Source organism: Corvus brachyrhynchos, unplaced genomic scaffold, assembly GCF_000691975.1.
Source record: "Corvus brachyrhynchos isolate BGI_N302 unplaced genomic scaffold, ASM69197v1 scaffold70, whole genome shotgun sequence".
In the NCBI taxonomy this organism is placed as follows: Eukaryota; Metazoa; Chordata; class Aves; order Passeriformes; family Corvidae; genus Corvus; species Corvus brachyrhynchos.
The window spans coordinates 330,296-346,075 of record NW_008236217.1 but is presented as its reverse complement, the minus strand read 5'-3'; the positions used below and the strand labels follow the sequence as shown (position 1 = coordinate 346,075).

The window sequence follows — 15,780 nt, the reverse complement described above, 5'->3', positions numbered from 1 at the left end:
TAGCTCCTGGAGGTAATATTTCTGTGCAGAGCTTCATTTGGTTCATATTTTGCCCTGTGGTGGTGCATGCTTTATAGTAACAGTGGCAGCATGTTGAAAACTAGTACAGGAAGACTCTCTTTATCCCTTGTGCTTAGGCTATTTTAGATGGTCCTCTTGGTGTCCAAGCAATTTAGCTGGGAGTGATCTTGTCTGTTTAAGCCGAGTTGCACCATTGGGATATTCAAGACTGCATAAAGAGGAAGAAAAATAAAGGGAGGAATTCAAATGGAGCATTAAAACTAGAAATGAAAGTGGATGATGAGTCCTAGGTCTATAAGTTTGGGAAGCCATTGTTGGAATTTCTGCTTTTATTTGTGGTGGTAGTTTTATTGTGGGAGTAAAATAGTGTAGTGGCAAAAAGGGGGAACTTAATCCTTGCAGATTTAGGAAATCAGTCTTCATCTGAAGTTTGAGATTAAAAACCATTTTCCATGAAGTACATATCTGCAGACATTCTTAAACTGAAACTGTGGCATTTAGGGCAATGGGAGTTGTCCTTCCCGAGGCAGTTTTTTTCATCCTCAACATGCAGTATAGCCATGCTGATTGTAAAGATCTCATATAGTGTTTGACACTGTTGTTCCTGCATGTCCACCCTACAGTGTCATGGGTTATTTTTAGGCCGGAGTGTTTCCCTTGTTAAACTGTCTGGCCAGAGGTTGAGGAACACTTGGTATCATTTCAATGAATCACATAAAGTGACTCCTGAGGTAGAAAGGGACCTCTGGAGATCATCTACTACAAGCCCTCTGCTCAGAGCAGGGGTCAGCCAAGATCGGGTTGCTTAGGGACATGTCCAGTCAGGTTTTTTAATATAGCTAATAATTAATATGACTCTACATTGTCTCTAGGCAACATTTTATTTCTTCTTTCATTCCTTTTTACAAACTGCACATATGAGGGGAATAAGATAAGGCAACAAGAAGCTGTGAAGTTTAGCTAGTATTTGTATAAACTTGAATGAAAGCTTGTTCTGTTTTCTGTTCCCATGAGTGAGGTCTTGTTTCCATGGCTTTATCTTTAAAAACTTGCTGATGAACACTCAAAAGTATAGCAACTTCATAAGGCCTGAAAGATGTCAGATTATGTCTAATAACTGAGGAGAAGAAGTTACTTGCCTGAAGTGTGATGGCTGAACTAATGGATAAGGTGCTCTTCCACAAGCAATTCCTGGGGTGGGTGCTTATGAACTTCTTTGCACTGTGAAGCCCTTTTGGCCTCTGTGTTCATAGCCAAGGGGAGTACGAGTGTGAGACAGAGAGGCTATGCGGTAGTTTGGGACAGTCTATGTGTGTGACAAACAGTAGTTTTGTAGGCTGACTGATGGAAAACATGTCTGTGATATGGAATAACATAACCTATTCCAGCAGAAACTGAATTAGTGCCAAATTAATTAGAATTTTAAAATTAAATGTAGTGTGTGGGCCAGGAATCAATTTAAAATATGTTCCCCAAAGTAAAACCCTTAGGATTAGTCATGTCATCATTTTTATGAGCATAAAAATTATCAAACTGCTCTTTTTTTTTTTAAATTATTTTGTTTACATTTTCACTGAGGCGTGTACCTATTGGGATGTAGACTCCCTGCCTGTATTACATCATAGGTGTTTGCAACATGATGTGCATGTATATAAACCTTTTGAGTAGTCTAAAATTATTTTATGAGCCAGTACTTGGAAATATCCTTGTTTTCCTGAAAGTGAAGTCCATAATTGCACTCCTTATGCTTGCAAGCTTCTATGGATGTCTTTTCTTTTCAGAATCATGCCCAAGGAGGAAAAAAAGTTGTACAGACTGATGAGTGGCGTAAAGGCTCTGTGGAGGAAAGGCTGGAATATGCTCTCATAAAGGTGAATGTGTGCAGAAAACTGTCCTACCCATCAGTGCTCAGAGACATGATCTCAGCTCGGACTTCAAGGGACGTATTTGGCTTTAAAAGTTCTTCAGCTGACGTTTTTTCACAAGCTATTAATTAATAATGAATAATAAATGCAGCTGATCTAGTTAACTTCAATAACAGAGAAAACTGTAGAGGTGTGTCTTTAAACTTCAGACGTTGAAGTCTTTGACCCTTAATACTTTATTCCACTAGTGTTGGTAGAAACACACTGTTTTTTCTTTGGAACATACTCCTTTTACTTCCTACGGCTTTTTTTGGTCCTTCAGTAGTACTGCGCTGAGTGGCACTTGCACTGTGGAAGCAACCTTTGAGTGTTGGGGTTTTCTTATGACATCGTTAAAAAAAAATTGACAAATCTGTTAATACTGGGGACGTGCTGTGAATAACTTTATCTGCCTAAGAATTGTGGTGTTTTGGTTCCTAAGAATGCCTATTTTCAATACACATTTGAGGTATTTTTAAAGACTCTCAATATCTACAGTAGCTATTTGTACTTTCATTGTGGGATTTTTTTCTGGGGAGAAGTCAACTAAATGGAAGTTGTATTTCTAGCAAGATAAAAGCTTCTCATTTTTTTTTCTCAGGGCATTGAGAAGTATGTCACTGCAGATACAGAAGAAGCAAGATTAAATCAGGAAAAATATCCTAGACCTCTAAATGTAATTGAAGGGCCTTTGATGAATGGCATGAAAATTGTTGGTGATCTTTTTGGTGCTGGAAAGATGTTTCTGCCTCAGGTAATGAGAAAATAATGTCATGTATTTTCCTACTTCACAAAAACTAGCATTGTAAAATGTAGCCAAAACATTCTATACTTGGCTGTGTTTTCAGGTATGGCACAGGAATTGTAAAAATTCAGGTACTGCTGAGAAGCAGCCATTTTCTTATTTTACTTTGGACCTTGACTTCCTTTGTGCATGATTACATTTGTTTCTGTTCTTCCTGAGTGTTTTTGCTTTATTTGAAATGCAGTTTTAAGTCTTAGCCCATGAAAAAGCACAAGAGAGAAAAAAGGCCCAGATAAAATTTGCTGTGTTTAGCACCTTCCAAGTTTATCTGTAGCTTTTGGTTCTATTGTGAGTGGTCTGGGAGGCTGCACTGTGGAAGAAAGTGTCATGTGTAGAGCCTTGACCCAGTAAGGCCAGCAGCCTGTTGCCATAGAATGATCTGAAAGCTGCCACCTGGGGCTGCAAATGAAGTTTCATTTATTGCCTGAATGAGAAAGCTAAAAGGAAACTGAGGTTTTCCTATACCTTGTCTTGTTTATTCTGCTGCCACCTTTATCTGTGCAGGTGATAAAGTCTGCTCGAGTTATGAAGAAGGCAGTTGGCCACCTTATTCCCTATATGGAAAAAGAAAGAGAGGAAAGGAGAGCCAAGCAAGGCAGCACAGAAGAAGAGGCAAGATACAGTCCTTTGTGCTGTAATTCTTTTGTAGAATGCTATGACAAATATAGGAATTATTTGTTGCTATTTACATTTATGCTGCAGACTTGATGCAGTCATATGGAAACTGACAATCTCAGGATAATTTGAAGTAGGTTTGAAATTCATAAAGTGCAGATTTTGTGGAACACTGTTTGGTGTGTGCCCAAGCTGTTGTCACAGTTTCCTGAATGATGCCAATAAGCCTATGGAGGCCCTTTATACCGATGTTACTCATCTCTTGTATTTTTACAGGCATTTAATTCTAGTGTTACTTATTCCTGGTATTTCTAACTTTATGGCAGATTTTGCCACTTGCTTCTAATTCTTCTGCCCTTGGTGAACTCTGTAATTTTCTTTCTCATGTTCAAAGCCTGTCACCATTTCCTCTTCATTTAACTCTTCCCTTCTCCATAGACCTGGTCATTCTTCCAGCTAAACAAACCAATTTCTTCCTTCCTTTTTCTCCATAGATTGTGATTTAAGACCTCTTGTTATGATAGAATAGTATGTTCATTGCATGTGTAGCCATGACCAAAATGCAGGGGAGAAGACAATAGGGTCTGAATATAGTTGTCCTCTCATATGTGTATTTTTCCTCCAGCTTCTGAAAACTGCTTTTTATCTAATATATAAAATATATATATTTTAAGATAATCAATGACATTCATATCCTTGTGGGCCTCTTGTTTACAACATTTTCTGATTCACAGCCAACAGCTGGTGGGGTAGTTTTATCAACTACCTGTGAATATACTTGAAGTAATTGCTTCCAAATTTGGTAAATGGTCTATGTGATAGCACCATTAGAAAATGAAGATATATGTCCCTTGTTTCTCCAAACTGACAAGATTCTATTCAGTAGAAAAGATGGTTCAGATGAATTGGATAGAATCCCATTTTAAATGTTCTTTTCTGCAGTTTCCTACTACGTTTATAATGTGATAGGTGCTTGCAGTTTTGGTTGTTAAATATTTTTCATCTTCTGTTGTCTTTGACTATCAAATTTAGGTTTGATGTGTCTTTACGTTTTAGTCCTATGGAATCTTACCTTGTCTTCATGAGTTTTCAGAGACAATAGCTATGATCAGAATCTGTTATTTAACACACACATAAAAGAAAGAATAGCAGAATTTCTCTGAACTGTGATAATTGTGTATTTCCTTTGGCTTCCCTTCTGTGGGTTTTCTAATGGTTCCTAATAATTTCCTTGAAATCTTCTTACATTGTATCTTTGTATTTGTTGTGCATCTGTTGTGTGATTGTCCAGCATAAACGTAACAAATACAGCAAAAAATTTGGAAAAATGGCCTGATAATTAAACCTGACTGATCTTAATGAAGGAAGGAGAATGCCTAGTCTCTTCTCCCATGCTCTTTCTGGATGTGAAGGTGTCTTCTCTCACGTTTCTCAAGCGAATCTGTTTTCTGGCTGTCACAAATCACCTTTCCCTTTGTCGTCTCTCTCCAGTTTGTGCTGTACTCTTTTAATTCAGATGACAGTGCTGGTATTTTGCACCCTCTGTTTTGTTCTGATACTGTTTGAAGTCATTTAAAATCAATACCCCATCGATTCCATGAGTGGTGAATTAGGATCTTCTGTGAATGCTCTGGCACATTCTCTGGCTAAAAAGAAGTGAAGTGGGATTTGAGAGGTTCTAAAAATGATAACAAACATTCTGAGAGAGTGAGTGAGATGTTCTGTGTGGCTGAGGAGAGCAGGAGGGAAAAGGCAGGGCTTCTGTCATCCTGCTTTCTCTACCTTCTGCTGGGCAAGGGAGGTAGTGTCTTCCTCTTACAAAGATGTGTCACTGTATAGAGAATCAATGAAAGAGAGAAAACAGTGGCATCTATTCCCTAAGTACATTGACTTGAAGGAAAATGATTTGCAAACTCTGGTAACTGATCTGTCTGATGTTACCCAGGCCATTGTACCCTCCAGGACAGTTTTAGTCACAGACTGCCAGGAAATGCAAAGCATTGATAGTTACATTTGAGGATAAATGGCTGTGGCTGTGGATCTGTATCAAGATGAAAAACAAAGAAGGCCTTTGGATGTATGCCCAGAACTTGAGGACCTCCTTGCTTAAGACAATTGAAACAAGTGTGCCTTAAATAGAGTTTGTTTAAAGTGGTATGTGCTATGGCCCATATTGTTTGCTACCCTGCACAGATTTTTCTTCTTCTTATGTGCAAATCCAAAATTTTTTTTGGTATAAATCACTCATTAAATCATCGGTAATTATTAGGTATGAGTAGGTATGATACCTAATGTGGGGCAGCATGTTTTGTTCTTCTCCCAGTCCTTGATTAATCTCTTTTCTCTTGCATTCCAGCAGTATATTTCCAGCTGCAAATTCTTCTGTTGGTGTACTGAGATGGCTGACTTACAGACCTCCATTTTGCTTCCTCTGTTTTCTGGCCTTCTGTAAAACAGAAGCACTGGGGAGATATTAGATTTTAGTAAACAGCAGCATTGGTGGGGATCCAGGGATTTTATTCAACAAATGTGTTAGAACCACAGGAAATACTAATATCACTCTTGGTAATATATAGAGGTTTTTTTAACCCATAATATTGCAACTGCAAAAGCAGTGTCGGTTCATGAAGTAGAGACCTACTCTATATGTCCAGAAATATTACATGCTTCATAGGAAGGATTCAGTCATCCAGTTCTGCCATGTGTGAAGGAGATGAGATACCGTCTGGAAAAATATTTTATAGTTTTGTGTAGAATATGCTCAGGTTTCCACTTTATTTAAATTCTGTGCAGTTCATGTAGTTGCTTACTGGCATCTGATGCTGCAGCAACTCAGACATACTACTGTTATAGCCTGGAGCTGTTCCAAATGACGGCAGTGATTATACAACTACAAAGGTATTGCCAAGTCCTGTGTCCTGGTGGAGAGCTGCTGTGGGAAGTTCCACTGTTGTGCTGCTGGCAGCACCTTTGTCAAGCTGACTGCTGTCTAGCCTAGGACCTGCTTGTGACAGAACAGCTTCCTTTCTTCAAGGGGATCCTTCTTCAGCCTGTTTGTTCAGCTAGGGTGGTCTGAAGTTGCCTGATTACTGCGCTGAAAACTCCCTTGTTATTTGTGTTGTATAAAAATGAGCCTCTTCTGCTTTTGCTAATTCTTCTAATTTTCCTTCTAAGTTTGCTAATTTCCCGTTCTTCTCAGCATTGCATCAAAAGATTGATCATGATGCACAAACAGACATGTAATTATAAGTATTCATACCCTTTTGTTCTAAATATTTAATCTCTTCATTGGCGAGGTGTATATTTGGAGCAGAAATACCTTAGGAGTTCAGTTATTGCACTGCAAAAAATGCTATCCAGATCTGAAATTGTTTTAACTGCTGTTTTATTTTTTCACACACAGATTTTTGAATAACATCCATGCATTTTGTAAGAATAATTCAAGTTTCTATTACCTGGATCTTTTGAGATAATTTTTAATATTTACTGTATTATCTGTACTACTCTTTGCAGTTACTTGTACTATAGTAGAAGTCTGGGTCATGGATTGGTATTGCACTGTTGAAGGATGTGTTCAAACATACCAAGGCTTATGAGTAATTTAACTCTTGTTATTTCTTCAACTTCTAGGATCCTTACCAGGGTACAATAGTACTGGCAACTGTGAAGGGAGATGTACATGATATCGGCAAGAACATTGTGGGAGTTGTTCTGGGCTGCAACAATTTCAGGTGAAGAGACTGACATTAGGTAGCTGGGAACACAGCTGTAGAAGGGTTGGTAATTATTAGTACCTCTCTTTAGCTGCAGCTGTGGTGATAACAGAGGTGGGCATTTCTTAGGAATTATCCTCTGTTCCCCAAGCTGTGATTGGGAACACAGATCATAGCAGCTATTACTTGATGGGGAGGCAAGAGGGAGTATTACCTCCTCCTTTAATATTGTTTTTCCTGATAAATTGGCGTCTGAGGTGAATCTGCAGTTTAACATCACTTGGAACATAGATGAGAATATAAATTTTTGTATTTGTTTTATATCAGTTAAATATGTTAAGTATGATGTTTTAAACATAAAATGTCTGAAGAAATCAGATATGACAATTGCAGTAGGCAGTACTATGTGTGGGTTTTGTTGGGAAAAAATGAAGTCTCGTAAGATTCAAATGAATCCTGTGTGTTTTTCACGTTGTTTGTTGACTATGAGGTTTTAAAAACTTGCTGAGGTGTGCTTTGTTAAATAAGAGATGATATTGACATTCTGTTTCTGAACTGAAAAAGTTAGAACTTCAAGAAAAGCCAGGTCCTTCATGGACATGCAGAAGGGTTGGCAACAGTGTTAGAATGAATGGTCATGTTTCCATCAGTGCCCTTTTCAAGGGTCTGTCACATGTTGTGCAAAGCTGAATTGGTTTTGGAGCTCTGTCTTACTGTTCATTCCTTTAGTTCAGTTTTGACTTTGGGTTGTCATTTGCTCTAAAAAGAGCCAAAATTATCCCTTTATTTTAAAGCACAAAATGTTGAAGTCAGTAGCAGTGCTGTGTATATGCAATATATTTCATTTAATTTCCTCTTGAAATTATGTTGATTGGATTCAGGCTTTCTTGAGCTTTATTTAGACTTACTGAAAGGAAGCCATAATGTTCTCTGTCACCATGAGTGAGGCTGAATGAAATCAGCAGGCTGGGGTGGTTTACTTGAAAAAATAAAAACTCTGGCAATGGCTAGGGTTAATAGGAATAATGAGGGAAGTTCAGTGTCCCATTTCATAAAATGTATGCTTTAATAAGGAAACAAGCTTGATGTGAATCATCTTATATTCCTGATATAAGGTATGATGTCCACAAAATATTTTTGTTATCCAGATAACTTCAGAAATGCTACTGCTGTTGGTAGCTTGGTAGGCGGCTAAGCACCACACAGCCACTCACTTCCACCCAGCCAGCCTCAGTGGGGTGGGGAAAGATGAAAGGAAGAAAGAAAGCAAGAAAAATTGTGGGTGGAGAAAAGTGTTTAATAACTGAAGGAGAAGTGGAAGAAGAGGGAAAGAAAGAAAGAAAGAAAGAAAAAACAAGTGGTACAAAGGCAATCCCCTTGCCACCTCCCATGAGACTGGTGCCTAGCCAGTTCCTGAGCAAAATATGGCTAACCCCTCTAAGCTCCTTCCTCTTCCCTTTTATTGCTGAGCTTGACTTCATGTGCCATGGAATATTTCTTTGGTTAGTATGGATCATCTGCCTGGTTGTGTCTACTCACAATCTATTCCTTGGGGGACTAGAGTGAGAAACAAAAAAGGCCTTGATGCTGTGAAAGCATTGCTCATCAATAGTTAAACTTTAGTTTAGCAGCATTGTTTTGGCCACAGATCTAAAACACAGCACCATACTGGCTGCCATGAAGAAAATTAACTCATCTCAGCCAGACTTAGTACAATCCAAAAATTTATTTAAAAATAGAAGCCCCTCTTACACTTGAATTTTCTTAATTATTATGCCATCTGGAACTCTTACTGAAAATTTTACCAGACCCAGAGGTATTTCCTGTATAAAAATTCCCAAAAGCAGTCTTAAGAGAAACAAACAAAAATCTCAATCTTAACTTCAATTTTTAGGTCAGTTATTTACAGCAAGAGGAATGTATTTGCCATGTAGCAGAAATTTGATTTGTTATTTAAAGGATCTTATGTCATCTCCTTTCTTTCCACAGAGTTATTGATTTAGGAGTCATGACTCCATGTGATAAGATATTAAGAGCTGCTGTTGAGAACAGAGCAGGTATAGAGATTTCATTAGTACTTCTGAATTGTTTGATTTTTAAATCACACATTTTTTAATTGCTGCTTATTGCATTCCTATGCTGTCTATGATTTGATCAGATTATCTTCAGAGAAGTCAGAATTTCTACTTTAACCATATTAATTTTTTAGCATTTGACACTTCTGTGAAACTTAGCCTGAGGAACTGAAACCCTATATTAAAAGGAGAACTCCAAGAGAGATGTTGTAGTATTTGTTTTACAGATGGATAAATGGAGCCTTGAAAAGTCTAAGTAATTTCTTGTTGGATCTTAAATCAGTAAAAGAACTTGGCATTCGGCCTGCCAGATCAGTGAGTGTGAAATCAGGAATGAATTGTTCTAATAAATAATGAACTTTCTGAAACAAATTACAGTTGCTTTGGAACAGTCTGCTGCATCTTGGAAAAGATGAATTGTGTGGAACATAGGTGATGAAAGCATTTGCTGTTTCTAAGAGCACAACTTATAATTATTTTGTCTTATTTCCCTCCTCAGTACTGAACTTCTGAGACTTGGAGCTTGCTAATCAAAAGTACTGTTTATTTATTGCTGAAACTAGAGCAGTAGGTGTTCAGCAACTGTGAAGACCGAGAAATATCTTAAACTGGGGATTTGGAATTACTGTCATTCTTGGAAAGCTTTCACTTTCTAATTGGGTCAAACCTCCCTTCTAGACTAGTGACTACGCTGCTTTTTATCTCATTCTTTTCTATCTGATGCATGAAGCTATCTGATGTTTGAAATAAACTTTTCTGTACTGATTTCTGTGTCTTTCTAGTGGATTGGCTAAAAGTTTTGTGCATGTGTGTTTGTAAATTTGCAATAGATATAATTGGCCTGTCTGGTCTCATCACCCCATCTTTGGATGAGATGATTTTTGTCGCCAAGGAAATGGAGAGATTGGCAATAAAGATTCCTTTGCTCATTGGAGGAGCAACTACTTCTAAGTAAGATACCTCAGTTGGGAAGATGGGCAGCTTATACGCAAACAGTGTTAACTAGTGAAAAAGAAAATTTATAGCTATTTCTTTCTCCCTTTCTCTCATTTTTCCTCTACCCACATACTGATATATATTCACCCTCAGATTTAGTGTTATTTCTTGTTTCAGAAGTCCTAGATTATAGAGGTAAAATGTAGTTAGTACATAACAAATAATGGACATCTTAAACATTTATTTTGTACAAGTGTATATTATATGTGGAAATACGGTTTTTTCTAAAAGTTTGTGCATATATGTGTATGAATATAGTTCTGTTCTTCTAAGGGGTTGAATGATCTATTTTCATTCACCAAAGCATTCTAAAAATGCAGGATTTTGAGACTAGAAATGGCCATGTTGACATCAGGGAGCTGTTATCTTTAAGGAAGTTACTGTATTTTCCTGGATCATGGTTCACTGTGTTGAGCCTCCAGTGCTGCTCAAGCAGGCTGGTAGCGCATAAAGCCGTGCTGCTTGCCTTGAAGTACTCATCATGTTGATTTTGATAGACTGAGCTGTTGAGATCTTGTCCTCTCAGATCTGTTCAAATGAAATAATACAGCTGCTGTGATTTCCTGAAGACCATGTTGACAGCTCACTGACAGCTAGTATTAGCATTACCACAGATGTGTTCTGGGCATGTATAAGAGTCGTGGATAAAGCTTTGCTGACTGGTCTGTGTACAATATACTTGAGAAGGTGACAGCTCAGAAGACTGCAGAGGTCATTTTCTGTGTAACTAGAAGCTGTGAGCAGTGTTGCTTTCTTTATCAGAGCAACATATATTGTATTCTGTATTTGGGCTTTAACAAATCATCTCATAATTTGACAGACAGCGGAAAGTAGGATCACTACCTGTCATTATTATTCCTGCAAGTATAATACAGGGTTCACTGTATCCCTTTTCTCCTTTTCCATATGAGCCTCTTCCTATTGCTTTGGTACAGAGAACAAACATAGAGGGATTTTTCTTATTTAAAAAAAAAAATTGGGGAGTGGAGGGAAGGCTTTATTCTAAGTGGGAGTCTTAGGAAAGCATTTCTTCACATCTCAGTGTTTTCACCCAGGGCGTTGTGGCCTAGTAATTGATGTCAAATAACCAGCATAAAATAATTTTGCAGAATTTATTCACAGAGAGGAATGTAGCTAATAGGGAAGCAGCACTGGTTTTATCCGTGAATATGGAAATTACTGAAGACTATATGTATAATTTTGAGTATAAAAATTATGATTTTATTCATGTGAACTGTATATAAATATATACTTTACATATGCCCAGATACAATACAGTGTCTATAAAATATATGTCCACAAGGTACTCTTTATGGAAGATTGGATTCTTAATGTATATTTAATATTACTTTCCCAGTCTTAAATTTAACCTCCTGTGTGTATTCTTAAAGGTTGTGTATATGTCAGAGGTTGCTAGTGAAGAACCATCTGCATTTTTTGCACTGTAATAAATTGCCATTGTTATTTGGAATAAGGAGACCCTGAGTATTTGGAAGAGTGTATAGTGAGGTTAGTTTGAAAGAGAGAGAGGCTGGATTTAGTCTCCAGAATCCACATAATAGAGTTTTTTCATAATTTACAGTAATGATGATTTTTGCATTCTTACTATGTTACTTTGGTAAATTCAGGTGCTGAGAAATAATAGTAAGATTCTCACTGTCCTAAAATTTACTTAAAGAAATACAAAAATTAGCATGTAGTGGTTGATACAGTGCCATTTTAGGACCATGCCTTCTTTTGTTTCCTTTGTCTGTTCCTATCAAAATAGAAAATACACCTTTTTGTAAAAAATAGAGCTGCCAAGATCAAAAATGCAACTCCTAGAAGCAAATTCAGGAGATGCTGGACAGTTGTTTACACAGCTGTGTTTTACAGTCATAAGTAAACCTCCGTGTCCAAGTGCTTTAAATATTTGACAGAACCTGAAGAAAAAGGTGATCTTACCTTTGTTATGGAAGATTGCTTCCTAGGCTCTGATTTAAGTTCAATTTTAGAAATGTTGTTTGACCTTAGCATAGAAGAAAGCAAACTATAAGGCCTATAAGGTCTTTGTTCCTACACTTGCTTGCAGAGTTTTGGTGGGACTCTGAGCAGAGCTCATTCTTGCATCACTGGAAATGGTTAGCAGTGTTGCTTTCTTTGTCAGAGTAGCACATATTACAGCAGACCTATTAGAGTCCATATTTTGTGGCTTCTCATAATTTGACAGACTGTGAAGAGAAGGATCTGTCCTGATTGCACCTGTAGTTACAATGCAAAGTTTACTGCATTTTCAAGGTGCAAGTTTGCAATATTTATTGACCACTGGCAGAATTCCTTCTTCAGCTGTAGAGAGGACTCATACCTCTGATTTTGAGAAATGGAATAATCATCACTGAATTAGGTTAATACTAATCCACAGACCTAAAAATTAGCATGTGGGAGGGAAAAATGTAAGATGAGGAAAAAGGATTAAAGAAATTGTTAGTTCTTGGTAGGCTTAGTTTGGAATAGTCTTACTGAAGTTTTCTAAGACTTGAAACTAATGAGTTGCTGATTTTCATTCAGTTGGTAAGACATTGAGGGAATGTGTGTTGGCACATTATTTATGAAGTGTTCTGATACTCTTTGAAGGGAAGTGCTTATATACCTGTTATTAAAATCTGTGTTTAATGATTCATGCATAGCAGATGGATGAATGAACTTCTTCTTTTGAAGTTCTGGTCTATGCATTAAGTCAGGATTTATTTCACTGTCTGCTTTTTTTTGTTGGTGGGTTGTTTGGGTTTTCTTGGTTTTGTTGGTTTTTTGTTTTAGTTGTGAAATGCTCACTCTTTTCTTTTTCATTGAAGAACACACACAGCTGTTAAAATTGCCCCACGATATAGTGCACCTGTAGTTCATGTCCTGGACGCATCGAAGAGTGTTGTGGTTGTAAGTTCTAAATTATAGTTTCTTGTCCATGCAAAGATATATGCCCTGTTTTTCTGTTGTGCCTTTCATCCTTTCCTCTAAGGCTTAATGTTGTGGCAGAAAATTAAAGGGGAGCATCAGAGACAAGTATGTAAATTACACTTGCTTCAGCTGTTTTGTGCTGCCACGTGGTTCTCATCTGGCTTGTCACAGTTATGGTCGCTGGGTACTTTCATTTAAATGCCCATTACTGTAGTGAGGGTGACATTCACTGAGTCCTTGACTGTAGTTTTGTAGTGAAGACTGATGGAGTTATATGTGAACTGCTATTCTGGCTAAGTTGGATATATTTTTGAAGTTATGGATAGCAACATTAGTACTCAGAAACGTGTGGCTGGAGTTTTTTGGGATGGATTCTCTTTCAGAGAAATGGGTGGTCTTAGCTGGCAAATACCTGGTGGTAAAGAGTAGGCCAAGCTGTGTGTTGCTTCTGTGACTATTTAATCTCTGAAGTTTTGGAGTCTTCTTCGCTCAGGTCTTTCCAGAGCCAGACTTGGCTCTGCCAATGTTACTTACCTGTGTAGTAGGGCTGAGATATCAGTAATAATTGTAATCTAAACACTGATAGTTTGAATAGTTTGAATGTAAGTTGAAGATTATTGGTAAGGCTTAGTTTAGTGTTTCCAAGAGAGGCCAAAAGACAGGTTGCCTAGTCTGAAATTCGCTTTGTCCTTACTGTAGTGTGTTACAGTATGTATTTAGTGCTTTCTCCTTCCTGTGTTTTTCAGTGCTCCCAGCTCTTAGACGATAGTATAAAGGATGATTTCTTTGAAGAAATATTAGAGGAATATGAAGAAATTAGACAAGAACACTATGAGTCTCTCAAGGTACAAATGTAATTGGTTATCTTCTTGTTTGAAGTGGTTGGCAGTTGCCTTGTTACTCTTGCTGTTCAGCTCCTTATGAAGACCTTCAGGTGTATTTTTGATTTTAAACTTGCAGTAAAATGGATTGAAAACTTTCAGAAGTGCTTATGAAATCAAATTTTCTAGCCTGTTAGACCTTCTTCATGAATCTTAACACACGCTTGGCAAATTCTTGATTCTCCGCAGTGGCTAATCAGTGGTATCTAGGACCTCCATGGAGCTGGCAGTCATGTCATCTTAAATCAACCTGTGCTCTCCTGGAGCAGTAGCTGGATTTGCTTCCGCTGGGGCAATGAAAAGGGTGCTGGTTGCTTTTGCTGCTACTGAGCCATGCTCTATTGAGAATTTTAAACCACCATGCTTTCCCAATGTCTTAGTCTTGTTTAGGTGAGGCATCAGAGCAGTAGGAGAATATCTTTCTGTACCTATATTTTGAAGTAATAAAGGAAGTTCCAGTGTAGTTCAGAGGAACCAGAAATCTTGTAGGCCAGTTTTATTAGAATTATACAGGCAAAAATAATGATCTGCTTGTGATGTAATCTTACTTTACACTTGGGAACTGGGTGTTGTTGAGACTGAAATTATCTGTTGTCAGATTTGTCCTGAAGGGTATTTTGAGTAAAACTTTACCATGAAGTCAACAGTTACAGTTTACGTATCTGAAAGATGGCATTCTGAAATTAACCTTTATGTCTATGTAGGAAAGAAGATACTTGTCTCTTCAGCAAGCTAGAAGAAAAGGTTTCCATAATAACTGGTTATCAGGCCATATACCAGGTCAGCTATATGTTTGTGGTTGCTGTGCCTGTATTTTATTTTGTGTATTTATTGTAGATACATTTTTAATTAAATTATGCTTTAAACTTCAGAATATAGCAGTGTAACAGCTTAAGTAAATTGGTATCTGTCTCAACAGAGATTTTTTTTGCATTAATTTTAACGTTCTCTTTCTGCTTTTTTACAGCTCATTTAAAAAATAAATTAATATTTAATAAAAACAACTGAAAAAAAAATCCCAAAACAATGTGTTACCCATAACAACATATAATCAAAGAAAACTCTAATGGTGGCTTTTGCAAAATAGTGTCTGCCTGGCTCATTACATTGCACACCTTACTGTACCATATTTGGGGAACACATGCTGTGACATGGCATTTTTAGCAAATTCCTCCTTATACTTTTTCCTACCCTTCTGCCATCAGTTTTTGTACTGGTTTTGTTTTTTTTTTTCTTTTAAATTGGACTAGAATATAAACAGCATTTGAGAAGAAGTTGCATCCTGCAGTGATGCTAGCGCTGCTTTCTGTTGTTTCATTTACAAGACTCAATAAGATGCTAATTTTCAATAGCTTATCTTAATGTGTTACAAAGTATTGACCAGCCAAAACAAGCGCAAAGCTTGTGGCTTTACACAGATAGATCCATCTTGCTTTCTCACTTGTGTGTGAGCATTTAAACATGTGGGGTGGCTGAAATGTTCTTAGAAATTGCATGTAAATTTACAGAAACATTCTGCACTGTCATAGGACAGAACATGTCTGTGTATAGAAAGGAATTTGTAAGTATGAAATGTATATGCCCATGAAGTGTGTGAGGTATTGGTAAGTTGTGTACGTTCTTTTGGTCTTGTGTCTTGGCCAATATTCTGGCCAATGAAATAAGTTCCAACAGCTAAAAACTATCGATTTACGAGGAAGAACAAAAGGCCTTAAATTTTCTATTTAAACTTTATATGCCTTTTATGCTTTTTTGTTGTTGTTACATTGTAACTGGGGAGTATGGTATGACTTGGGAACACTGTGACAATGAGAATTCTAGGAAAATTAGTTTGGA

General features: G+C 37.3%; 1 protein-coding gene across 5 annotated transcripts in view; it reads left to right on the top strand.

Moving 5' to 3' along the window:
• Positions 1–15,780, top strand: part of MTR (5-methyltetrahydrofolate-homocysteine methyltransferase) — a 45,028-nt gene that overhangs the window by 21,659 nt on the left and 7,589 nt on the right. For all 5 annotated transcript variants that reach the window (XM_017745081.1, XM_017745100.1, XM_017745086.1 and 2 more), the window contains 9 exons: positions 1,803–1,892; positions 2,527–2,679; positions 3,235–3,342; positions 6,976–7,076; positions 9,048–9,115; positions 9,964–10,084; positions 12,961–13,042; positions 13,810–13,908; positions 14,649–14,724. In XM_017745081.1, coding sequence (XP_017600570.1) covers positions 1,803–1,892; positions 2,527–2,679; positions 3,235–3,342; positions 6,976–7,076; positions 9,048–9,115; positions 9,964–10,084; positions 12,961–13,042; positions 13,810–13,908; positions 14,649–14,724 — 898 coding nt within the window. The remainder of the gene's footprint in view (positions 1–1,802; positions 1,893–2,526; positions 2,680–3,234; positions 3,343–6,975; positions 7,077–9,047; positions 9,116–9,963; positions 10,085–12,960; positions 13,043–13,809; positions 13,909–14,648; positions 14,725–15,780) is intronic.